This window comes from Sceloporus occidentalis, unplaced genomic scaffold (assembly GCF_023333645.1).
Source record: "Sceloporus occidentalis isolate IW3139 unplaced genomic scaffold, rSceOcc1.0.p SCAF_230, whole genome shotgun sequence".
NCBI lineage: Eukaryota > Metazoa > Chordata > Lepidosauria > Squamata > Phrynosomatidae > Sceloporus > Sceloporus occidentalis.
In genome coordinates this window covers 856,798-883,125 of record NW_028317210.1, presented here as the reverse complement: position 1 = coordinate 883,125, position 26,328 = coordinate 856,798, and the positions used below count along the sequence as shown (strand labels likewise).

The following is a 26,328-nucleotide window of genomic DNA, read 5'->3' as shown; positions in this document are numbered from 1 at the left end:
AATGTTGTGCCCATTCTACAGGCCAGTAAGTCTTACATCTGTAGTGGGGAAGTTAATGGAAACTATGTTGAAGGATAGGATTGTTGAACATCTGAAGTCACATGGGTTTCAAGATCAAAAACAATATGGGTTTACCTCAGGAAGATCATGCCAAACTAATCGTATTGATTTTTTTTTGATTGAGTGGCTAAAGTAATTGATCACGGTGGTGCAGACATTGCTTATCTAGTATTTCAGTTTTTGGCACTGTCCCACATAGATCCCAATATTGTTTTATGGATTAGGCAGTGGCTAAGTGACAGGCAACAGAGGGTTGTAGTCAATGGAATATATTCGGCGCAAGGTCTTGTTACCAGTGGGGTACCTCAGGGTTTATGTTCCTGGAGGGGTAAGCCAAATGGCAAATGATTTAGGTAAACTGGAAAAATGGTCAGCTATGACAACTGGCATTAAATGTGGATAATTGCAAAGTAATGCATCTAGGGCGTAAAAACCCAAGGGCAGAGTATAGAATATTTGATACTTTCCTAACCTCAACGTGTGAGGAAAGGGATTTAGGGATAAAAAGGTAGGTAGACTATGCAATAGAGCAGCAAGAAATGCTAGCAGAATGCTTGGTTGTATATGGAATAAAGAAGCAGAGGCTCAGCACTTCAATGGTGAGGCGAGTTTATTTCATGCAGGTCTTTCTCAAACCATGTCCATGCCACAAAGCTCAGGGTTCTTATCAGGTTTAAGTATTACATATATGTAGGCAACATGGGTTTGCGGAACAAAGTCTGAGCTAACGGAGAGGAAGTTCAACATAGAGAGCAAATGTAGCCCCAGTGTTGACACTTGCCACTCATAGGGGACTTAAGAGCCATGTTCAGCTCTTCCAGCGTTATAGGGCCACTGTGCTTTTTTCTGTGCCTTGTGATAGAGGACATAGCTCAAAGTCTACCCAGTTTATTCCCGAACGCATAGAATATTTATGTGAAATAATTTCTTTTTAGTCTAGTGTCAGTCAGGTTGCCTAATTGCAATGTTTTTTGAGGCGCAAGGACCATGGATCTCCAGTAGCAAATGCCTGTATCTGGGGAGTAAAGGCTTATCAGGCATATATGGGGGAGGGAGTAGTTCTATTAATTGTGTGTGTGTGGGGACTAATCTCTGAAATTAGAGTGCTGACTTTTTAAGGTAATATGGGATGGGCCTGGAAGGAAGGTTGGTTGTGGTTTGGGGCAAATATTGTAGACCTAGTAAACCCAGCCTTTCAGAAAGAGTGCCCTTCTTTCCATCTGGGTATGTCCGAAGTGATAAAGAAGGACTGACTTATTTATCAGGACACTATCCTAGAAGTGGTTAGTCTCTTCTCTAATGATCGCTATTGCTCCTAAACAAACACTCAAAATGTAAACAGCAATTCTGTAGTTCCTGAAGTCTGCAGACGATTTCTCTTTAGCCTTGACAGACTGTGCATAATTTTCTGCTGTGGTCTCTAGCAGCAAAACTCTGGCAAGCTGGGAGTTTGGATACAAAACTATGCATAGAAGATGAGAGAAGCAAGCAAAATAAAATAAAATATATAAAATATACAAAATAACAGTATGCACAGAACACAACCAGCACTCCTAGCCCCACTAAAAAGTTGAAGGTCCAGCAAAATCTTCCAGATACACAGAAAAAAGGTCAAAATCAATAAGTTTCATGGAAGTATCCTATACTGAAAAGTGAAAAATGTTAAAACGTAACTTTTACTGAAAAATCATGAAATACCAAGACCCAGAAGATAGGACAGATACTTGATCTTAATCATTACATTTTCATATGGATAATGTAGAATTAACTCACTATAAACAAAATAAAATCAGGATATTGAGATACCAAAATTTCAAAGGCACTGATTCCTTGTACAAATGCAAAAATCCACAGGATTGTTGTATAAAATGTCCACAATTATGTAATTAAAATATATACAGTATTTGTTTGATTATAAGACGACCCCACAAAATTTGAATAGTAATTTAGGGAAAAAAGCATGAATATAAAAAAAGACTACCCTATAAGAATTTTTTTACTAGTAAATATTAATTCACATGTAAACTATTTTTTCATATTTAATAAAAACTATTTATATTTTTTTGTTTTTATTTCCTTTTATTTGCCAACCTGCCCCCAGTTATGCCTTATACCCACTTATATGCCACTCTGCCCCCAGAAATGCCTTATACCACCCTATATGCCACTCTGCCTCCCTGATATGCCTTATACAGCCCTATATGCCATTTAACCTCCCTGATCTGTTACTCTGCCGCCAGATACGCCTTATACCCCCTATATGCCACTCTGCCCCCCCATATATGCCTTATAGCTCCTATTTGCCACTCTGCCTCCCAGATATTCCTTTTAACCCCCTATATGCCACTCTGCCTCCATGATATTCCTTTGAACCCCCTATATGCCACTGCTTCCAGAAAGCCCTTATACCCCCCTCCATATGCCACTCTTACCCTCTCCCCGACTTACCGGTGCTTCCCTAGACTTCTCACTGTGATTCAGATTCCTTGGAAGCCCCGGCATAAGTGCCGGCAGCAGCAGAGGTTGTCTGCGCGCATCGCACAGACCTCCACCAACTGCCAGAGAGGAGGATCCAGGTCCCTTGCAGTGCTGCGGGGGGATCTGGATCTCAGTCTTGTAGTTAGACCTCTATTTGAGGACTGATTGAAGACGACATTGAATATAAGACGATGGTTATTTCTGAAAAAACCTTGTTTTATAATCGGGATTATATTTACCAAATATGGTATACCCGGGAAAAGAAGTGAGTTTTGAGATGTTTCTTGAATGTTGGGAGGGAGGGTGAATGCTGAAGCTTCGGTGGAAGTAGATTCCAGAGACATGGGGCAGCCCGAGTGAAATCTTGTACCCGGGAAAAGGAAGTGGGAAGCAGAAGAGGAGTGGCGTGCATGGAAGATAAGCCTAGCAGCAGCATCTGGGACAGACTGCAGAGGAGAGTCGAGACAGTGGAATGCCAACCAGTCAGTCAAGATGGGAAATAATAAGGGAATGCAAGCATCAGGATCTGGCAAGGGAGTGAATGTGAAGGATGGAGAGGTTTGAGTCAAGGTGACCCCCAAGCCATCGGGCCTAGTTGTGTTAATGGTGATAGAGAACTCAGGTAGTGGAGATGGAATATAATGAGTTCAGGTTTAATAAGATTAAGTTTCAGGTAGAGTAACATCCATGACGAAATAGCAGACAAGCAGCAGGTAATACTGGACATGAGAGACAGAGAGAGATCAGGAGAAGACAGGTAGATTTGGGAATCATCTGCATAAAGATGATACTGGAGTCCAAATTAGTCGATTAATTTGCTAAGAGATCTCAAATGCCTGTAGAAGTAAGTAAATCAAGAAGAAGGTGGTGATCAACAGTATAAAAAGCAGCAGATAAATCCAATAGCATTAGAATGGAGAAGTGACATTTTGCTTTGGCAGAGAGCAAGTCATTGGAGACTTTTAATAGAGCAGTTTCAGTAGAGTGAAGGGGTTGAAGCAAGACTGTAGAGGGTCAAGGAATTAGAGAAGATGAAGTTAGTAAGGCGATTGTACGCAATCCGTTCAAGCAACTCAGAGGTAAAAAGGAAGCAGAGAGATAGGGCAGTAGATGGAATCTGAGGAAGAATTTTTTGTTTAGAATGGGTGTGATCAGCGCATGCTTGAAGGCTGTTGGTACAGTTCTAGATGATAGAGAAAAGATTAAATAGGTGGGTAAGTGATGGACCAGGGGTGGACATAGAGACTTTGACTTTGTGAGGTGTGATGGGATGAGGCCAAGGGGACAGGTTGTTGGGTGAGAGCAAGAAAGAAGAGTGGCTTCAGTTGTAGGGGAAAAGGCATTTAGTATGAGATGTGTGGAGAGAGTGGTGGTGGGTGGTGTAGGAGGGGGTTGCAAAGAAGAGAGGCCTTGTCTAATAGTTTCAATCACGAAGTGGGTAGCATGATCTTGAGCAGTGAGAGAGGTTTGTGGTGTGGGTATGGAGGGCTAGAGAAGGGAGTTGAAGGTAAAAAAAAAAAAAAAAGGCATCGTGTGTTAGAAGAAAGGGAGGATATGAGAGTAGAGCTGTTTGGTGAGAGAGGGCGGAGTTGTAGGTGGGAAGCATGAATTTATACTGAGTGAAGTATTTGCTGGATTTGGATTTTCTGAAGTAGCATTCAGCCGTGCGGCAGCACTTCTGAAGAAAGCGTGTGGTTTTGGTATGCCACGGTTGTGTTTCAATTGTCCGGGTAACATATAGTAACTGGAGCTATGCTGTCAAGAGATGAGGCAAGTGTATGGTTATAAAAAGAGGCTGTTGCGTCTGGACAGGAAAGTGTTAATATGGAAGGTAAGAGAGATTCTAGTGAGGCTGACAGCTGGGTAAGGGTATTATCTGGTAATGGCCTACAAATATGAGGTGAGCGCTGCAACTTTGTCTTGTTAGGGGTTAGCACTAGAGAAAAGATTAGAAGGTAGTAGTCAGACAGGGGGGAGGGCGAGATGGAGAAATGTGAAAGGGAGCATGATCTGGAGCAAACCAGATAAAGTGAGTGTCCCTGAGTGTCTGTATGGGGATTAGTCCATTGAGAAAGACCAGAAGAGGATGTCATAGAGAGGAGTTTGGAGCTAGCAGAGCTGTTAGATATATCTAAAGGAATGTTAGTCACCCATAAGACAGGGGATTTAGGAGAGAGGAACAAAAGGGAGCCAGGTAGAAAAGTGGTCAAAGAACTGTGAGGTAGGACCTGGAGGGCGATATATTACTGGAATTTGAGTGAGTGGAGAGAAAAGACGGATTGTGTGAACCTCAAAGGAACAGAATGAGAGGAGGGCTTGGTATATGCTGGAAGGTGCAATGCCTAACGCCACCACCCTTTCTGCCATCAGGCCTAGGAGTGTGGCTGAAGTGTAATCCTCCGAAAGGAGAGTGCATTGAAGGCGGTTGGGAGGGGATCCAGGTTACAGTAAGTGCTAGGAGGTTAAAAGCATGGGAGAGAAAAAAGGTCATGTATACAAGCGAGTTTGTTGCATACCGAGCGGGCATTCCATAGGGCACAGTTAAAGACGGGAAGGAGTTTATGGTTGGAGATGATAGGAATAAGACTGTTTAGGTTGCACATGTTGGTTGAATTTAGTGGTTGACAGCAATGTGAATAGGTAAGGATATGTGGAGGGACAGAAATAGCAGAGCAAACACAGGCAGGTTTGGAGAGGGAGAAGATTTGGAATGTTTAACCCCTTCGTGACAAAGGCTGATTTTACTTTTTGTACCCTTTGTGACAATGGCCGTTTTAACATTTCTGCGCTGCTCGTGTTTAGTTGTAATTTTCTTCTTTCCCGTTTACTGAACCCACACACATCAGATATTGTATCATATTATTTACTATTAACTATTAAAAAAAAAGTATAAAATATGGTGAAAAATTTAGAAAAAAATGACTGTTTCTAACTTAGTTAGTTGAAAAATCTTTTAATCATCTATAAAAGGTAATAAAAAAACCTGCTAAATAGATTCTACTATTTGTCCTGAGTTTAGAAATACCCAATGTTTTTATGTTTTTTTTGCTTTTTTCTACACATTATGGGGCAAAAAGTACACGTAGCGTTTTGCTATTTCAAAGCCTTTTTTTCCAAATCTGGTAATTCTTCCCCCCATGTGCCATTTCGGGTATCTTTGAAGCCGGCCAATGCAATTTACCCCATCAAGTCATATATTTTTGAAAACTAGACAGCCCAGGGTATTCCAAGTGCTAGTATTTTTTTTTTTTTTTTTGCAATAAACGTTTATTGACCATTCAAATTGGAACAGCATGAAGATCATATCACAATACAGTAGACCGAGACGGGCAGTCCTGAGAACTGATATAGCATCAATACAACATAACGATGCGTGACATCAATCGAAACGGCCTGGTATGAATAAGAGCCAATAATGCGTAGATATAAAAGAACGTATCACGCAATAGGTGCAACAGAAACAAAAAAAACACTGTAACAATAAAGAAAGTAACATGTAAACCAGTGGCGCGTGCCTCGCCGTTGCCTGATGGTCTGAAAAAAAAAAAAAAATTTTGGAAAACAAATAGAAAATAGCAGTGCGTGATATTGGGTGAACGCAGGAGTGTGTTACGATCAATCACATGTGTGGTAGCAGAGGAAAAACACGGGCCAAGTATTCAGGCAGCCTATACACAATCTTGTACCACTGAAGTGACGGAACCCAAGAAAGTAGTAAAGGTCGGCGATGTAATAAGAGTCTTCCACCAAAACCATCGCTTCTCATATAGATGGGATTGCCCCCTAGCAGACCAGACTAAATCCTCCATGTGGGAGATAAAATGCATCTGACGAAGCCAAGCCTGGATCGGAGGAGTACACGGTTTCTTCCAGAACCGTGGTATGACCACCTTAGCCGCACTAAGGACATGGTAAGTGACCGAATGTTTATAAGTGTGCGGAGGTATCTTGCTATAGTGTAATAGGGCAGCCTCAGGGGTCAAAACATAGTCAGGTTCACCCACCTCCCTAAGGACTCGCTCAATCACCTTCCAGAATGGCTGAATAAGGGAGCACTCCCACCAAATATGTATGAACGTGCCCGGTCCTGAGTTACAACGCCAACAAAGGTCGGGCACCTGCGGCAGAAAACGGTGGAGATCATGTGGAACGCGGTACCACCTAGCAAGTAATTTGTAAGACGTCTCTTGTATCTTACTAGCTATAGCTCCCTTATGTATCGACTGAATAATCCAATCCCAGTCCTCGCCAGAGGAGATAGAAGGCAGGTCAGCCTCCCACATGGCCAGGTAGTACGGTTTCAGGACAGTATGGAAAGACAGCAGTAAGGCATAGAGAGCGGACAAGAGATGTGCTGGTTCTCCCTTAGCAGTGCACAAGAGCTCAAATTCTGTCAAAGGTCTGCGGTATCCCGCATGCCTAGGCAGGGAGGTCACAAAATGGCGAAGCTGAGCATAAAGAAAAAAGAGGTCTCTTGTCTGAGGGACAGAGGCATCCACCAATGCCTCCATGGGCTTCATCGCGTCAGGGGTAGTGACATGACACATACGCAAAACACCAGCGGGTAACGGAGAAAATTTTTGAAACCTGCCAGAGAGATATCCCGGCTCAAAGGCAGGATTATCTGCCAGCGGTAATAGAGGGTTAGGAAACGAAGTCAGGTGGCCCTGAGCAACATACCGTTTAAAAACCTTGATTGTAGGGGAGATGGTTGGATGCTTGATGACAAGTTTGTTAACGTCTGGGAGCCATAGGAGCGAGTGTATCGGACGAGGTACAGAGGCCTCCTCCAACAGTACCCACTGCTTAGGAGTGCGGAGCGACCATTCCACAACTCTGCGCAGGTGCGCAGCGTGATAATAAAGCTCTAAGTCCGGCACTCCCAATCCCCCCCTAGCCTTGGGGCGAATAAGGTGCGAGAACGCCAAACGAGGGGCGCCCGACGCCCAGATATAGGTAGTGAAAATACGACGGCACTTCTTAAAAAAAATACGTGGAAGGAAAATAGGGAGGGTCTGGAAAAGGTAGAGAAATCGCGGCAAGACATTCATTTTAATTACTGAAACCCGACCGAACCAAGATACATGGGGATATGCCCACTTACGCAGGTCCTCAGCGACCTGATGCAGCAAAGGTAAGAAATTTAGTTCATACAATGAAGACAAATCCCCAGTGATTTGCAGCCCTAGGTATTTAATAGAAGAAGAACACCAGCGGAACGGGAAATGGGCTTGTAAAGACCGCCTAGTCTGATCCAACAAATTAATACCAAGTATCTCTGATTTCTCCATGTTAATTTTATAGTTGGAAAAATACTGAAAAGTAGCTAATTCCTGTATAAGAGGAGGCAAAGAATGAACCGGATCCGTCAACAGACACAGCATGTCATCGGCAAATAGTGATAGTTTGTGTTCCCTATTTGCGATGGACACCCCTTGAATAGCCGAATTTTGTCTAATGGCATTGGTGAGCGGTTCCATACTCAAGATAAATAGAAGTGGCGATAGGGGGCACCCCTGCCTCGTACCATTCGACAGGGCGACTGGGTGGGATAAAGAGCCATTAACCATAACGCAGGCTGAGGGGTTGGAATATAATGCCGCAATCCAACTACGGAACGTTGGCCCTAAGCCTACACAGCGGAGCACCTGAAATAAATAGGGCCAAGCCACCCTGTCAAAGGCTTTTTCTGCGTCTGTAGAGACAAGGGCCATCGGGGTGGAAGATTTACAGGCGTGTGAAATGACATCCAACACTCTGATCGTATTATCTCTTGCCTCCCGCCCCGGTACAAAGCCCACCTGGTCTGGGTTAATAAGTGAGGGGAGCAGGGGCTTAAGACGAGCAGCAAGGATTTTTGCAAGTAACTTAATGTCCGTATTAAGGAGGGAGATAGGGCGATAACTGCCACATTGCTCCTTGTCTTTGCCCGGTTTTGGTATCACTGTTATATGGGCCCTGTTAGTGTGGGGGTCGAAACCATCACCTCTAGAAAGGCTGTTAAACAAGGTTGTCAAGTGTGGCCCCAAAACAGGTAGAAGCTGCAGGTAATAAGCTTTGGTCAGCCCATCCGGGCCAGGGCATTTCCCGTTAGGAAGGGACTTAACGGCTGCCTCAACCTCGGCTAAATTAATGGGGTTTTCCAACAGCGACGAATCATCTAGGGAAAGACGGGCAGTCAAATGCTTGTTCAGATAATCTTGTAGAGAAGGACTAGAGAAAGGAAGGGGCCCCGAGGCAGGAGGCAAGTTATATAAGGAGGTATAGTACTCCTGAAAACAAGAGACAATCTCCGGGGTAGCAAAATGCAGAGTGCCAGCGCGATCACGGATTTTGGGAATAAAGGTGACTGCTCTCTTAGCGCGCAGAGCTCTGGCCAATAATTTACCTGACTTATCACCTAATTCATAAAAGTAACTCCGTGTCAGGAAAAATTGCCGTTTAGTGTGACTGTTGGTAAGGGTGGCCAGTCGGTCCCGAAGTGCCGTGAGTTGTGATAGAATATGAGGAGCTAGAGTTAATTTATGGGACAACTCCAGCGCCGCTATCTGATTAGTAAGGTGTAACATTTCACCAAGCGCTAAGCGTTTAACATGAGCACCCATTTTAATAAGGTGACCACGGATCACCGCCTTATGGGCTTCCCAAACCGTGGGGAAAGGAAGATGAGGAGAGACATTTTCAGCAAAATAGCATCGAAGTTCCTTATCCAAAAGTTGTACGTTCGCTGGTGTGGACAGAAGGGATTCATTAAGCCGCCAAGTCCCAGTCCTAGGTGGCAGGTTAGCAAGAGATAGATTGACATGTACAGGGGAATGATCCCCAAGAATCATTGGACCGATAGTAGAGGAGTGTAACATGGGTAAGTGGTGATGGGAGAGGAAGATCGCGTCAATTCTAGTATAGCGGGCATGGACAGGAGAATAGAAAGTAAAGTCCTTGACCGATGGATGCTGTGTACGCCATGCATCAGCTAATTGCAGAGTATGCAGTAGACGTTTAACCTTAGCTATCCGAGAATAAGGGACATGTGACGTACCGGCCGAACTGTCTAGGCGCGGGTCGAGTACCATGTTAAAGTCGCCCCCTAGCAGAATAATCCCTTCCTGAAAATCTGCAAGTCTGCGCAAGGTAGAGACAAGGAAGGTAGTCTGATTACGGTTAGGTGCGTAAATACAGGCCAATGTGACTTTGTGCGAGGCAAGGAAGCCCTTAACAAAAACACACCTCCCCTCCGCATCTCTCCAGGTATCCAAGTGTTGAAAGGGTAATGCTTTATGTATAAGAATCGCGACTCCCTTGGTCTTGGAGTCCACAGAACTTGAGAAGTAATTAGTAGTATAATATTTCGAGGACATTCGGGGTTCTTTACCTAGCTTGAAGTGAGTCTCTTGGATAAAAGCGACTCTCGTTTTAGAGGTGTGTAAAAAATGGAACAATCTAGACCGTTGCTCGGGCTTATTGAGACCTCTGACGTTAAGGGTCGTAACTTTAATAGTGTTGGGATGCATTAAACAACACCTGGAGAGAAAGAGAGGCAAGAGGCAAGGCGGCACGCCAAAAAACAATACTAAAAAGAAAATAAAAAACAACAGATACAACATAAGGCAACATTATCCCCAAGGACAGGCCACAACCTGCCCTCTGGAGATGGGTGCACATCAGTGGGAGAGCCATCTGTCCCGAGGTTCGGGAAAAGCCAAACGCCAGAGTCACAAAGGACCTGGTTGGCTGGCTCAGGGGGAGTAATAGAGAGCAAATTGAAGAGAGAGCAAATACCAAAGGCTAAAACAAAAAGATAACTCAACGCAACAATGGTCCGAGACCCACCGCATAGACACAGGATATCAAACTAAGTAATAAAATGTAAGGCGAGAGAGAAAAGAAAAATAAAAAAAATAGAGAGACCAAAACAAACGGTACATAAGTGTGTATTAAGATGTATATGTAATATGCAACCCCAGCGAATGGGGCATAATAAAAACGTCATCATAGGGCATAGCGGAACCAAACAATAAGAACGGCCCTATGCAGGATATATCATGTGGAAGAAATTGCATAAACTAACATAACAGCAGGCGACATGTCAAAGAATCAAGTTGTGCCCCAGCATCTTGAAGCGGTAGATGGAAGCAATGCTGCGGAGCACAAACCAAAGAACACTAAGAGATAACAGAATGTGTAGAAAAGGGCACATCTACGGACGCATGGAAGAGCTTCATGAGAGACAGTCCCAGGCGCAAAGACATGCCGCAGGTAAGTGGTAACCACAGGACCTCGAAGAGAGTACTTGTTATGAAGCGACCCTGCTCCAAGGTGTGAGTTTGCGCAAAATGACCATCTCGAAACAGGGGCAAAAGGAAAATTCACCGGACTATGGAGATGGAGAGTCCAAGAGTCCCGAAGAAAGCGATGAAAGCAGCCACACTGAGTCCGAGGTTAGGCAGTGGGATGCAGAGAGGGTGTAGATCTCTTCTTACGTTGTGGTCTAGCCGACCATTCCTCGTCCGGTCTTACCAATTTAGAGGGCATAACTGGGGCATATTCCCAGTCAGGGATGGTAAGTATCGGGAGCCCGAGACGTTCCAACACATCCGGCACATCTGCTGCCCGTCGAATAATAAAGCGATCGGATCCCCGCTTGACAGTCAACGAAAAGGGGAATCCCCACTGATAAGGTAGCGAGGCATCCCTCAGGGCAGATGTAACAGGGCGAAGCATCCTTCGATATTGAAGGGTGACGGGGGACAGATCCGGGAAAATTTGGATATTATGGCCATCCCACTCTACTGTACCAACCTTGCGGCACGCTGCCAAGATGGATTCCTTCTGCACATAGTCCGCGAGACAACAGATAATATCTCGAGGCGGTTGGGAATCCGATTGCCTGGGTCGAAGTGCACGATGTACACGGTCCATTTTGAGATCAGCATCCGCAGGCCTAGAGAGCAGGGTATTAAAAATGGCGCGAACCGTCTTCGCCACCTCTGCAGGGAGAACCGACTCGGGCAGGCCCCGCAAACGTAAGTTGGACCGTCTCCCCCTGTTATCCAAATCTTCTACCTTGTTCATGAGGCGGGAGATGGTGGCGGCTTGAGTCTGCAGTTGTTCCGAGAGAACATCAACAGTCGAGCGTGTGCCAAGGTTGTCCTGCTCCAGTGTTGCTACACGGTCACCTATGTGCTGAAGATCGCGTTTAATGTCAGATAAGTCCGCTCGCAGAGGAGCATGTGCCTCGTTAATAATAGCTACTAAATCAGCTTTAGTCGGCAAATTGTGGAGCGAATCTTGCCAATGCGAGTGACCCGGTTGTTGAATTTGCAGCGCCGAAGCCTCGTGGCTCGCTTCGGAAGTGGCCTCTGAGATCGCACTACGAGGACTCCCTGGAGATGAGGCCCGCAGTCCAGAGTCTCTGGAATCCACTTCGTGAAAGAACGCCTTCACCGAGGTATGTACCGGTTTATCCTTTACCTGGGAGGTCTTAGGAGTGGCAGAGAGCCGAGAGTTCTTGCCCATGATCGCGGTGTGTATCGTTAATGTCGCCTTTATTGCGGTGGGTCTACGGAGCAGACAGACTAAGCGTCCATTTTGGTCAACGGTTAGCCACGCCCCCCCCAAGTGCTAGTATTTTAACCCTTTCCAAGCACTAATTCTACCATCAGCCTTTGTCAAACTTTATGGTAGTCATTTTTTTTGCATTTGTTTTTTCACACACTTTACTTTAGGTATGAATAAACAGGTTCTGGTATATGTCACTATCATAAAACACCCCAATATGCATTTAGCAACATCTCCTGAGTACAGCGATACTTCACATGAATGATTTTGCCTGGGTGTTTGGGGGCAAAAGGGCCACATTTGGGGATCCACTGCCCATGCCCTATTTGGCACATCTTTGAGCCGGGCCATTTCAGTGTGCCCAATAAAGCCATATATTTTTGAAAACTAGACACCCCAGGGTATTTTAACTCTTTGCATGCACACATTTTACCACCAGCATTTTTTCAAAGTTTGCAGTAGTATTTTTGTGTGTGTATTTTTCCCACACACACCTACTTTATGTATGAATTTACAGCTCCTGGTATATGCCGCTGTCACACGACACCCCAATATGTGTTCAGCAACATCTCCTGAGTACAGTGATACCCCACATCCATAGGTTTGTCATTTTGGGGGGGGGAACTAAAAGGCCACATTTGGTACGTGTGCATTTTTCTAATTGGAAATTAGATGTGTGGCCATCCTTCCCCCCGTGTTATTTGGGACAATTTACCCCATCAACTCATACATTTTTTAAAAGTAGACACCCCATGGGCATTTAATATGCCAGTATTTTAACTCTTTCCATGCGAGAATTGTTTTAAGCTAATGTGCTAATTTTAGGACTTGCTCACAAAAATATATTTTTTATATATATATATTTTAATTTTTTTTTGCCTTTTTTAAAACATTTTTAAGATTTTTTTTCAACTTGAAGGTTCCCCTGATAGTGACATCAGAGGGAAATTATTTTTACACTTTACTGGTTTTTTACTATTTTTTTTTCTAATGATTATTAATTTTATTTTATTTTTAATTTATTTTTTTCTAATCACACTGTGATTAGAAAGCTGAGCTCCATTGACTTGCATGGTTGAATGCAGTACCTGTATTCAACCTGCAAGTGGAGCCAGAGTTCTCTAGAGGGTCAGGAGACCGTCTAGCGAACTTTTTCGTCTTTATTATTTTTTTTCCCGGGTCGCCGCCATCTTGCTGATGGCGAAGATCACCGGCAGCTGCGGCTGTGACCGCTCTCCGGAGCGGATCACGGATCGATTTTTTTTACCCGTTTTAACAAATGACGGTCCTGGCACGTCATTTGTCGTTAACGACATGATTTTCCGTGACGTGCCCGGACCGGCAATTGTCATCAAGGGGTTAAAGGTGAGTAATGGGTAATAAAGGGATCCAAAGAGTTGGTGCCCTCTATTGGCATGTTTAAATAGGTCAGGTGATTAACCCCTTCAATCCCGCATAGACGTACCAGGACGTCCAAGAAACGCCTATTAAGAAACCCCTATGGACGTCCCGGTATGTCCAGCCCTTCTTGCAGCGTCAGGGACACATCCCTGCCGCTGCACGGGAGATCAGGCTGGACTCCCCGCTGACAGCAGAAGCCGGCATCGCCCGCTTTCTGCTGTCCGATCTGCTGTAATAAATTCCGGGCATTCCCTTCCGGGTTGTGTCACTGCTGACGTGACCCGGAAGGTCATCGGAAGACAGGATATCCCCTCCGATGAGGCGCAGACACTGCGATCTCTGTGCAGGTCTGTGAGGACCTGCATAGAGATCACAGTGTGATCTGTGCAGGGGGATCGCGGGGAGGGGAGTGAGAAACCATGTCTCTCACTCCCCCTCCCGTCCTGAAACAGCGAAGGAAAAAAAAGCCGTTTATTCATTTAAAAAAAATAAAATAAAATGTGAGCTGTGATGTCATTGTGACATCACTGGCATGTTCAGGAGGTCCCTAAGAGGACCTCTAACCATTATTATGTAAAAAAATATATATAAAAAATTTTATAAAACCTTACATCCCATTTCCCTAGCATAACATCTAGCCAGTATAACCCTCCTGCCCCCATTCGCAACCCCCAAACCCGTTAAGCCATAGGCATCAAAATTATACAAGAAATGTACACCTTATAGTATGCTCCCTGGTGCTGGGAAAGTATGGAAAATCTATATAAATTAGGTATTTCTGAAATCAGGACACCTGAAAATCTTTTTTTTCTAATTTTCTCTAGTTTTTACTAAATTTATCATTCTAAATTTTCAGCTAATCATCCAACTATGGTATCAAAAGAAAGCTCTATCTCTCCTTGAAAAAACAATATATAGGTTACATGGGTACAACTATTCACAGGAAAAGAGAATAATCTCTGAACCGACATAGCGCAAAAATGGCAAAATTGCTCTGGGTTTTAAGGTACCAAAAACCCCTGGGATTTAAGGGGTTAACTGTCTATATATTATGACAACACAGGGGTGGGTGGGAGAGCAGGAAAGTTGTTGTTGGGAAGACGGAGGAGTGTATTGCAGGCTTTAACCCCTTAAGAACAATGGGTGGTCCCTAAACCCATTCAAAACAATGCTTTTTGAGCCCATACATGTACGGGCTTTGCCATTAAGGGGTTAAGGGCTGTAATAGAGAGTTAAATACTGTTAAAGTGGACAGGGGAAGTAAGAGAGCAGATATATGAGATTAGGGGTTAGTGGAGCAGAAAGATGGAAAAAAATGCTGCATATCCCATATTCCTAGGCCAGGGGCGTCCAACATGCGGCCCGCGGCCAAATGCGGCCCACGAGACCTCGAGGTGCGGCCCGCGTAAGATCGGCAGCTAGGGCAACCGATCTTACGCGAGCCGCACCTCAAGCCCTGCTACTTACTTGTGGGAGGGTCTTCTGGACTGCACAGAGGAAGCGGAGTTCACGTGACATCCTACTTCCTCTGTGCTTTAGCAGAGAAGGCAGAGGGGAGGCCGCGCCCCCTGCTGAAGTCTGTGAGCGGCATCAAGGAGCTGCAGTGCGGGTAAGGGGGTGGGGAGGGTGTTTGAATGCGTGTGTGTGATTGAGGGAATGAATCTATGAATGAATGATTATATGAATAAATGAGTGTGTGTGTGTGATAGCATGGATGTGTAAGTGCTGGAACCTAGGCATGATGGGACTGTGATTGCTGTTAGCAATCACACTCCTATCATGCCAAGTCAGCCAGTACATGCTGAAACCTAGCTAGCTGCCCCCCTTGTGTAGTGATGCTGCCAGCAGTAAGGGGTCTGCACATCACTTACAGCCACCCTGTACCAGCATGTACTGACTGACTTGGCATGATAGGAGTGTGATTGCTAACAGCAATCACAGCGAGCACAGTCCCATCATGCCTAGGTACCAGCATTTACTGGTTGCCTGGGTATGATAGGAGTGTGATTGCTGTTAGCAATCACACTCCTATCATGCCAAGTCATATTGCTAATTTTGTCCAATTGTGTGTTACCTACTTTTATTAAACATGTGAGTTTTTATTATTATTTTTAAAGGTGGGGGTCATTTTCGGTTTTGGCTAAGTGAACCCTGAATGTTTTGGTCCAGAATTTTCATTTTAGTTCATCCCTAGAATAAATCTAGGGAATCCTGAATTTGTAGTCGCAAAACTTTCAAGGCCCAGAAATCAGTGAGAGGAAGAGTAAAGGTTTTGTGTCATTTTACTTTATTTTAATCTGCATATTTTACTAAAGGCCATATTTTTTGTCACAGTGAAAAATGAGTGCGGCCCGCGCACGTATACAATTCTGATGAAGTGGCCCACTGCGGAAAAAACTTGGACCTAGGCTATCAAAGCACAAGGCAGAAACTGTGCGTTCTAGGAAACTGAACTTGGAGAGCAGCAAGGCAAATTAGTTGGAATTCAGGTATATCCCCTATATGTATTTTTGTGTTATTGAGAAAGCAGTTGACAGCCATATATTGCTAATTCTGTGGGGGCAGCAAGATATTTCATGCTGATATGAGAAAATCAGCACGAGAAGCTAAGTTAAAAGGTTTGTCAAAGAACAACTAGGGTAGTGGAAGACAAGTATCCACAGACCCCTCTGTCATGCAAAATGCCTATGTTTAAGGGTTAACAAAGCATTTTTGCATGAAGAAGTTAAAATATTTTCTTTGGCCACATCCTGCCATTAAGGTTGTTATGTGGACATGTGGCCAGACCCCATGATAAACTCAATGAAACATGAACACTCAAGGTGGGAATCTTCAAAAGGATGTCAGATGTTCTGGGTGCCATGGCCCAGGCACTTGGGTCACACAGGGGAGGCAGCACCTAACATCTTTAGATATACGATATTAAAAACGTGGTAACATTTCCATGTGTTTTCCGGCAAGCTTATTTGAAAAGAGGATCGATGTTAGAACAAGAAGTCATAGTCTAAAACTAGAGGTTAAGGGAGTAGATAAATAGAATAGTTTCCCAGTAAAAGTAGCAAAGGCTAATACAGGGAATTTAAACAGGCATGGGATAGACATAACGTTATCCTCACTATAGAACCTGACCAAGGACTGATAGGGGTTAAAAATCAAGAAAAATTGGCAGACTTGATGGGCCGAATGGTTCCTATCTGCAATCAAATAGATAAGGGTTTGCTGTCACGGCTTACGACTGGACTCATTAAGACTGCTGTAAAGTACATACACACTCCCTTCCCATGTGACACCCAGAGGTTCTGTACCAAGGCTCAGGCTATGCTGTGCTTATGGGGGCTTTATCATGAATAAATTGTGCACAGTACCAAGACTTATATTGGGACATGTCCTTTCAGGGGAGCAGAGGGGGAATGTCTATAAGTAAGGTGCTTTATGAATGAATGGGGGACCTTAAAATGGCTATTCAAATGGCTTTCCAAATGTCTCTGTATAACCTTTGCTGACTAACTGCATAATAGATACCAAAAATGGTAAAATACATGTATTCCTGTCTATTAGGTAAAATTGTGTTTTACCATTCAACTAACGTGTGTTTTTTAGTTAAAAATAAATATTTCTTTAACATAGCACCAAACTTTTAGGCTGCAGCCTATAATCGAGCGAGCGCTTGAATAAAATTGGTTACAGAACAGAACCCCAATGCTACATATTGAGAAGTGTACCATGAATGATTTAATGTGTGGATGAATTGTCTGAATGAGGGAGAGTAGTAATTAATGTGTGGATAAATTGTATGAATGAGGGAGAGGATTAATGAATTGGTGTGAATGCATTAATGAATATGTATAAATGATTTGTGTGAGAGAGAATAAACTACTATGTGAATGAACGTGTGAATTAGTGAGTGACTGTAAGTGTGTTTGTACATATCAGATGTATAACTGATTTGTGGAAAGGCAAAGATGGCACAAGCAGGGTGCTTGAGCCTTGGGGACCAAGATGGCGCAGGCAGGGTGTTTATGGGACAAAGATGGCAAAGGACGGACTGTTTGGGGACAAAGATGGCAAGTCTTGTGTGCTGGTCAGGATCTATGTGGGCAGTGTGGACGCCAAAGCTGGCTTTGGGGTGTACAACCTGTGATCTGTGCCTGTAATTTAAGGTGTTTTATCTATACCTTTATTGCTGAGTTTTTATGCAAATTCCAATTGATCTATACCTGCAAAGCTGGGTTTGTGTGTTATTCTGTTAATCCATATCTGCTATGCTGTGTTTCCATGTGTTTATTTGTTCTATACCATCAGTGCTGAGTTTACATGTGATTTCCAGTTGATCTATACTTGCAATGCTGGGCTTGTGTGTTCTGTTGATCTAAACATGCAATGCTATGTTTCCATACATTATTATTGTGTACCTGCAAATACAGTATTTGTATGTCTGATTCTATGCCTTCAGTGCTGAGTTCACATGTAAATTTCAATTGATCTATACATGCAAAGCTGGGTTTGTGTTGATCTATCCCTGCTATGCTATGTTTCCATACATTATGTATGTAGTTATGTAGGTTTGTATGTCTTATTCAGTTGATCTACATGCAAGTGCTGTTTTATGTGTTATTTGATCTATACCTATTTTGTGGTGCAGGAGCAGAGGGAGTGATTGCATACTAGGGAGCGGGGCCCAAAGAAATGCTTGCGTAGGGTCCAATTTTTCCCCCAATATTGGCAGCAGGATCTAATATTTATATATATATTGGCAGCAGGGTCTAATTTATATACATATTGGCAACAGGGGCTAATATTAAATAAACTGCACAGTTCAGCTGTTATTTTGAAGTCATATTTCCATCATAGTCTACTTCAAAAGTACATATTATGTAGTTAAAAATGGATGCCTTATAGGTCGTCTTATAATCAGATCTCAAATAGAGGTCTGACTATAAGACTAAGATCCAGATCCCCCGCAGCACTGATCCGAAGATCCTCCTCAATGGCAACCTCAGCTGCTGCCGGCACTTCTAAGAGGGCGTGCCGAGGTCACATGACCTTCCGGTGTTCCATCATAGAAGCCCCGGCAGAAGCAGAGGCTGTCTGCGCGCATTTCACAGATGTTCACCGGCTGCCAGAGAGGAGGATCCAGGTCCCCTGCAGCGCTGCGGGGGGATCTGGATCTCAGTCTTGTAGTTAGACCTCTATAGGAGGTCTGATTAGAAGACGACATTGAATACAAGACGATGGTTATTTTTCAGAGCATTTGCTCTGAAAAAACCTTGTCTTATAATCGGGCAAATATGGTATATATAAAATATAATCCATAATTAAAAATCCACGAAATGTCAACCGTTTACATGATCTTACAAATCACCTAACCATTTCCTCACTTAAAACCAACTTAAGCATAGGTTTGATACAACATATGACCTACGTGATTAAATACGTTATTCAAAGGCTGCAGGGAACCTGGATCCTTCTCCCTGGCAGGCGGTGAACGTCTGCGTGCTGTGCGCAGACAACCTTCGCTGCTACCACCACTTCCGCCAGGGCTTCTATGACAAAGCACTGGCGTGACATGACCTTCTGGTCTTTGAAGCCCTGGCAGAAATAATGGGCAGCGGAGGTTTTCTACTCACATAGCGAAGGCGTCCACCGGCTACCCCCACTAGACACCAGTTAGTCGGAAGCGTGGGGGACAAGACTAGGGATGCATTGGTAAGTCGAGGAGGTGCAGTCGAGGTAGCAAAGTGGCATATAGGGGGTATACGGCATATCTGGAGGCAGAGTGGCAAGCCTGGGGGCAGATGTGTATAACTGGAGGTTAAAAGGAATATGAAGGAGGCAGAGTGGTATATAGGGATGTATAAGGCATATTGGGGGGGGGGCAGAGTGGCATATAGGGGGTCAAGAGGCATATCTGGGAGGCAGAGTGGCATATAGGGGTATAAGGCATATCGGGGAGGCAGAGTGGCATATATGGGGGTATAAGGCATATGTGGGGGCAGAGTGGCAAGCCTGGGGGCAGATGTGCATAACTGGAGGTTAAAAGGAATATGAAGGAGGCAGAGTGGTATATAGGGATGTATAAGGCATATTGGGGGGGCAGAGTGGCATATAGGGGGTCAAGAGGCATATCTGGGAGGCAGAGTGGCATATAGGGGTATAAGGCATATCGGGGAGGCAGAGTGGCATATATGGGGGTATAAGGCATATCGGGGAGGCAGAGTGGCATATATGGGGGTATAAGGCATAACTGGGGGCAGGTTGGCATATAAAAGGAAATAAAAACAAAAAATGCACTTTTCTCAATCAGTTTTTATTAAATATGAAAAAATAGTTTACATTAATATTTAATATTTCCTTGGGCCCCCGTCCACTTTCCCTAACATGCAATCACTCCCTCCGCTCACACACCAAAAACAATATTTGCCACACTGACTGCAGATTAGGGGGAAGACTGTGAGAGTCAGTGGAGTCTTCCCTCCTTCTGACCCTACAGCGAGAGAGGTCCTCTCCCCCACAATTATCACCAGAGTCCCTTTGTCCCTCATTCACTAAGCCATACCTCTTATCTCTAATGTATAGATCAACTCAATAAGACGTACAAACCGTATATATTTGCAGGTATACATAAATAATGTATGGAAACAGATGTAAACTCAGTACTGAAGGTATAGAGCAAATAAACAACACATGGAAACAGCATTGCAGGTGTTGATCACATGAATAAGTCATACAAACACTATTTGGAGACAATTTTCCCTGTAATTTTTCTTGGGTGGTGTGCGCAGAAAATTTCTGTTGTGCAAAATTTTTCCCAGAGCCAAAATTTTGTGCGCACAATATGCTTCTACAGTCCATATAAAGCGAAGTTGGTGGAGCTGAAAAAAATAAAAAAATTCACATTGCAAGGGGGGTGGAGCTATATATTTTCTGTCATTAGGCAACCATTGACAGGGGTACAGCATAACACCTATCACTATATACTGAGGCACACATAGACTGGGGTACAACATAAAACCTTTCACTATATACTGAGGCAGACATTGACGGTGGCACAGCATAACTGCTATCATTATATACTGAGGCAAACATTGACGGTGGGGCAGCATAACACCTATCACTATATACTGAGGCACGCACTGACGGTGGCACAGCATAACACCTATCACTATATACTGAGGCACAGCACAACATCTATCACTGTACATTGAGCCAGACATTGCCAATAATGTAGCATAACCCCTATCACTATATACTAAGCCAAACATTGATGTGGTGTAGACCTACCACTTCAGTGTCTGGCTTAGTATATAGGGATGCACCGGAGAATCTGGACCGAAAATTCAGCAAAAAAACCCCCAACAACATCATATATATAATTGCTAACGGCAATCACACTCCTATCATGCCCATGCAGCCAGTACATGCTGGAACCTGGGCATCATATTAATGTGATTACAGCCTCCCTATGCCATGCTACCCCCTCCCACTTACACATCCATGCTATCACACACACACTCATTCACAAACATTCAGCATAAACTACAGCATAACACCCATCACTCTCACACACTTACTAATCCACTCTCACTTAATGTTTTCCTACCTTTCCTCTGTTACTTTTCCTCCTCCTCTTCATTCTTCCTCTTGCCTCTTCTTCTGTGTCCTGTCCTTCTGGTGTAGCAAAGACGGCGGGCGTAGCTTCAGTGCTGTGTGCCGGGATCTGAATCAAATCCCGACGCACAGCATCAGTTGCCGTGGGCATCGCAAGGGAGCAGGATCGGAGGTCTGCCGGCTGGGTCGAGTCCAATGAAAAAACCTCCTAAATAGATTCTATTTGTCCTGAGTTTAGAAATACCCAATGTTTTTATGTTTTTTACTTTGCTTTTTTCTGCACGTTATGGGGCAATAGGTACCAGTAGCGTTTTGCTATTTCAAAACCATTTTTCCCCCCAACAAATCTGGTCATTGTGTCCCATGTGCTATTTCGAGTATCTTTGAAGCCGGCCAATGCAATTTACCACATCAAACCATATATTTTTTTAAAATAGACACCCCAAGGTATTTCAAATGCAGGTTTTTCAAATGCTGGTATTTTAACCCTTTCCATGCACTAATTCTACCACTAGCCTTTGTTAAACTTTATGGTAGTCAAAAATGTTTGTATTTTTTCCCCCCACACACGTTGTACTCCAGGTATGTCCCTGTCAAACAACACCCCAATATGTGTTCAGCAACATCTCCTGAGCGCAGGGATACTCCACACGCATGGGTTTTTGGGAGGTAAAAGGCCACCTTTGTGAAGCGTGTATTTTTTTGCCGTTTAGACATCTGGTCAGTCTGTGCCCACGTGCCATATTTGGAACATCTTTGAAGCCAGCCAATTCAATTTACCCCATCAAATCAGACATTTTTTAAAACAAGGCACGCTACGGGCATTTATAATGCCAATATTTTAACTCTTTCCATGCGGGAATTTAGGGGCAGTTATGGTTGATGGGGTGTTTAGGGTTAATTTTGGGGCAGTTATGGTTGATGGGGTGTTTATGGTTAATTTAGAGGCATTTATGGTTGATTTAGGGTTAAGATTTAGGCAGTGAAGATTATTAATGTATTTATTTATAAAAGTATGGTGCCAGTGATATTCTCTGTAAGATTCGAATCTTTGAATCATTCGAATCTTTGAACGACTCTCTGACTCTGATTCATCGTTCCTCTGTGAATTAATGAGCTGTAACCTGATCCCAGAGTCTGTGCCTGAGTGCTCTGCAGATTACTCACTCTAGGATCAGGTTACAACTGCATGATTCACAGACTGAACTACTACAAATGAATCGTTCAGTCTACTGAACCGATTCATCCGGATCACTGAAAAGAATCGGATCAAAAGAACGATTCGTTCATGATCCGGACATCACTACCACTGATATGAAACCGTCTGACAGCTTGACTTTATACAGTCCTTTATACTAACGGCTTCTCAAAACGCAATCGTATGTGTTTTCTATCCACTAATCTTCTCTTTTCTGGCCATATAAACACCGCAAACCCCAAATACCACTTCTGAACTCCAGCTATTAAAACAAATTGGTTGATGTGGTTTCACATATGAATGCGTGTTATGTACTACTAACCGAATCTTCCACCATTTGCTCTTCAAGCCTTCGTGTTCCTAGAACATGCGGGCATCCCTTGAAAGCAAAGTCCTCCAGCTCCGTCAGCAGCCTTTCCTTCTCTCCTCCTTCCGCCTTTACTATCTGCTTCAATCTGAACTGCACTTGGGCGAAGTGTGAAGTGAGGGCCAATAATGACGAGCTCAGTAGCTCTTGCTCGCTCTCGAGCCTTTGAAGTTTTTCAATCAATTCCCCGGATGCGGATCCACAGCTTAGCCGCCCAGACTCTTCTACCGCACTGAAATCTGCAGATGCCGTGGTTAAGATCAGCTCATTAGTTTCCTCTGCCACTGCTCCGACAGGAGCCCATCGCTCCCCGGTCACGGGCTCGCCGTCGGATACAGACATTTCGTCGGCTGACATGACTGCCTCCTGCCGTGCTAGCTATTCCGCCATGCCAGCGGAAAGAAAATATTTTTGCTGACGTCATAGCAAGGGCAGGGATTTGTACAGGTACACGCTACCATAACGACTGTGAAAGCCAAATCATTTCCGGATCTTATTAAATCAGCCATTTTTAATATTTGTGCGTTTTTTCCATAAACAATATGGTCATAATTTAATATCGGATTAGTCTGTGTACTCTACTAGTCCCCGTCTCCCCCCCGGTCTCTCTGTCTCTCTCTCTCTTTCTCTCACTCTCCTATAAACAGTAGTAATAGGCGAAGCCGCCACTAGAGGGTGCATTGAATCATAAGTGGACCTCACTGCTCGCACTTACAGCTGGATGGGGTTCTCCCCTTCCTCCATGTTCGCCGCTTTGGTTTGAATGGGGGTCTCCCCCTTCTCTGTGGTCGGGTGCTCGGGTCTGGGTCTTCCCAGTGATGGCTGTGGTCAATTCAATTTAATCAAACCATATGTTTTTGAAAACAAGACACCCCAGGGTATTTGAAATGCAAATGCCAAGATTTTTTAGGAAGGTACAGCGCAAATTTTATGAATTGTCTTTAAATATTTTTTTTTTACATTTTTTGCACACATTTTCTTTTAACTGGATGATTCCTTATGATGATGTGGTGACATCATTGGGGTTTTTCGTATTTTTTGATTATAAGACGACCCCCCAAATCTGAATATTAATTTAGGAAAAAAAAAGAAAAGCCTGAATATAAGACGATCCTATAGGAAAAAAGTTTTACCAGTAAATGTTAATTAATCTAAACTATTTTTTTTTTAATAAAAGCTATGATTGAGAAAAATATTTTGGTTTTATTTCCTTCTATTTTCCAACCTGCCCCCCAGTTATGCACATCTGCCCCAGAAATGCCTTATACCCCTGTGCCCCATGATATGCCTTTTAACCCTCTAAATGCCACTGTGCCCCATGATATGCCTTTTAACCCTATATGCCACTGTGCCCCATGATATGCCTTTTGACCCCCTATGTGCCACTCTGCCTCCAGAAATGCCTTATACCCCTATATGCCACTCTGGCATTTAGAGTGTTAAAAGGCATATTATGGGGAATAGTGGCATATAGGGAGGTTTAAGGCATTCAGGAGGCAGAGTGGCGTATAGAGGGTTAAAAAGGCATTTCTGGAGGCAGAGTGGCATTAAGGGGGTTAAAAGGCATTTCACAGAGCACTCTGCCTCCAGAAATGCCTTATGCCCCCCATTTAACACCCCCCCTCCTCCAAACTTACCGGCGCTTCTGACTTCCTTGTCATGTAGCCGGGGCAGCGTGTAGATCCCACGCACTTACGCTGCAGCCGGAAGGAGGCGTGGCTAGCAGCGGGGGTTGTCTGCGTCCATCGCGCAGACCTTCCCCGACTGTCAGAGATCAGAGTTCCCCGCACCAGTGCGGCACCGGCACCGGTGCGGGGAACTCTGATCTCTGACAGCTGGGGAAGGTCTGCGCGATGGATGCAGACAACCCCCGCTGCTAGCCACACCTCCTTCCTGCTGCAGCGGAAGTTGTCTACGCGAATCGCGTAGACATCTACACGCTACCCCAGCTACACACTGGGGACTCAGAAGTACCGGTAAGTGGGGCGAGGGGGGGGAGACAGGAGGATCCAGGTCCCCTGCAGCTGCAGGGGATCTGGATCTTAGTCGTCGCATAGTCAGACCTATTTGAGGTCTGATTATAAGACGACCCCGATTATAAGACGAGGGGTATTTTTCAGAGCATTTGCTCTGAAAAAAACCTCGTCTTATAATCGAGCAAATACGGTATTTTATAAATTCATGGTCGGCTGCAGTACCTGCAAGGTGACCAACCTACAGGGGAGCGTAAAGTTTTACTTTATAGCACGCTCAGCGGATCTTTAGACACAGAGCCTGCTTCATTTTGTTATTTTGTGACAATTTAGATTTTTTTATTTCACTATTCTATGTGTTTAGCAGACTGTGCTGGAGTTCACTTTCTTTGAAGAAGCTCAGATGTCTGTTCCGGAAAGCAGTCAAACGGCACCCTGTTTTTCGGGTGTTCTTGATGCTGCTGAATGCCTTGATATTGACGCATTTCAGCAACACTAGCAGTGATCACATTATTTTTCACGATATTCTTGTAAGAAGCTTTTGGCTATTACCATATTTGCTCGATTATAAGACGACCCCTCAAATTTTGGATCTTATTGGGAAAAAAATAAAATGCCCGAATATAAGACCACTGGTTTTGTCATAAAAATAGTTTAATCATTAACATATAATAACCAGATTATCTGTAAAGTAGCAAACATGTACAAAAAGCACTCTCCTCTGGATGTGGAAGGAGTTGGCATGTCGCTTGAGCACTCTCCTCTGGATGTGGAAGGAGCGGAAGTCATGATGGCAATTTGTAATCAGAATACGGTGGGGTGGCATGTTTGCTGTCTAGATACTCTAAAACCATAACAACAAGAAGACGCTAGTCATGCTATTCTGTTACTGTATATGGTAAGTGTATCTGTAAAGTGTTTGCATACTCTGTAGTGTAGTTTTGATTCTAAATAAACTAAATTACTGCTTCGTAATGTACAACAATACCAGCATTACTGTGTTTTACATACGGTGTATTGTAGAATGAAATGGGCCATGCAGGACATCTACCACTCACTCGTGTGCACACTTAAAATCTGCCACTCACTCATATGCACTTTTACACTATGACACTGGGGAATGGGGGTAGTAATGTGGTGGTATATCTTATTGCATGTGTAGAGTGTTTTTTTCTTGCTCACCAGTCAGTGGCTCAGATAGGAATAGCACATCTATAGGAACATGTCCCATGATTCTCAGTCACGCTTAAGACACCCTGGGAATCATGGGAAATGTAGTTCACTAAGATGCGCCCCTAATTCAGGCATGTCCAAAGTCCGGCCCGAGGGCCAATTGCGGCCCGCGTTCCGGACTGATAAGGCCCCACAGATAAGTTGCCCAAATATAGATCTGTTTTTTTTAATATTAAAGGCAGAGTGATTTAACAGCAGTTTAGATTTGTCATCCAAGTCACAAAATGAAAAGCATGCTGTTTTCAATAAACTTTGCATAAAATAGTTAATTTGCATTTAATTGTTCAAAGAATGTCAGGCAAAATGGTCGGCCCTCGCACATGTTCACAGTAATTACAGTGCACAACACCCAGACACACACACCAGGAGAGGCTCTACCACACCGACACCCAAACACACACACACACACACCAGGACAGGCTCTGCCACACCGACACCCAAACACACACACA

At 44.0% G+C, this 26,328-nt stretch overlaps 1 protein-coding gene across 1 annotated transcript in view; it reads right to left on the bottom strand.

Annotated features, from left to right (window-relative positions):
• LOC149276705 (RUN domain-containing protein 1-like) overlaps window positions 1-23,027 on the bottom strand; it is a 58,044-nt gene extending 35,017 nt beyond the window's left edge. The window contains exon 1 of the mRNA XM_089503369.1: window positions 22,626-23,027. Within this exon, the coding sequence (XP_089359495.1) occupies window positions 22,626-23,027 (402 nt within the window). The remainder of the gene's footprint in view (window positions 1-22,625) is intronic.
• Window positions 23,028-26,328: the final 3,301 nt, after the last annotated feature.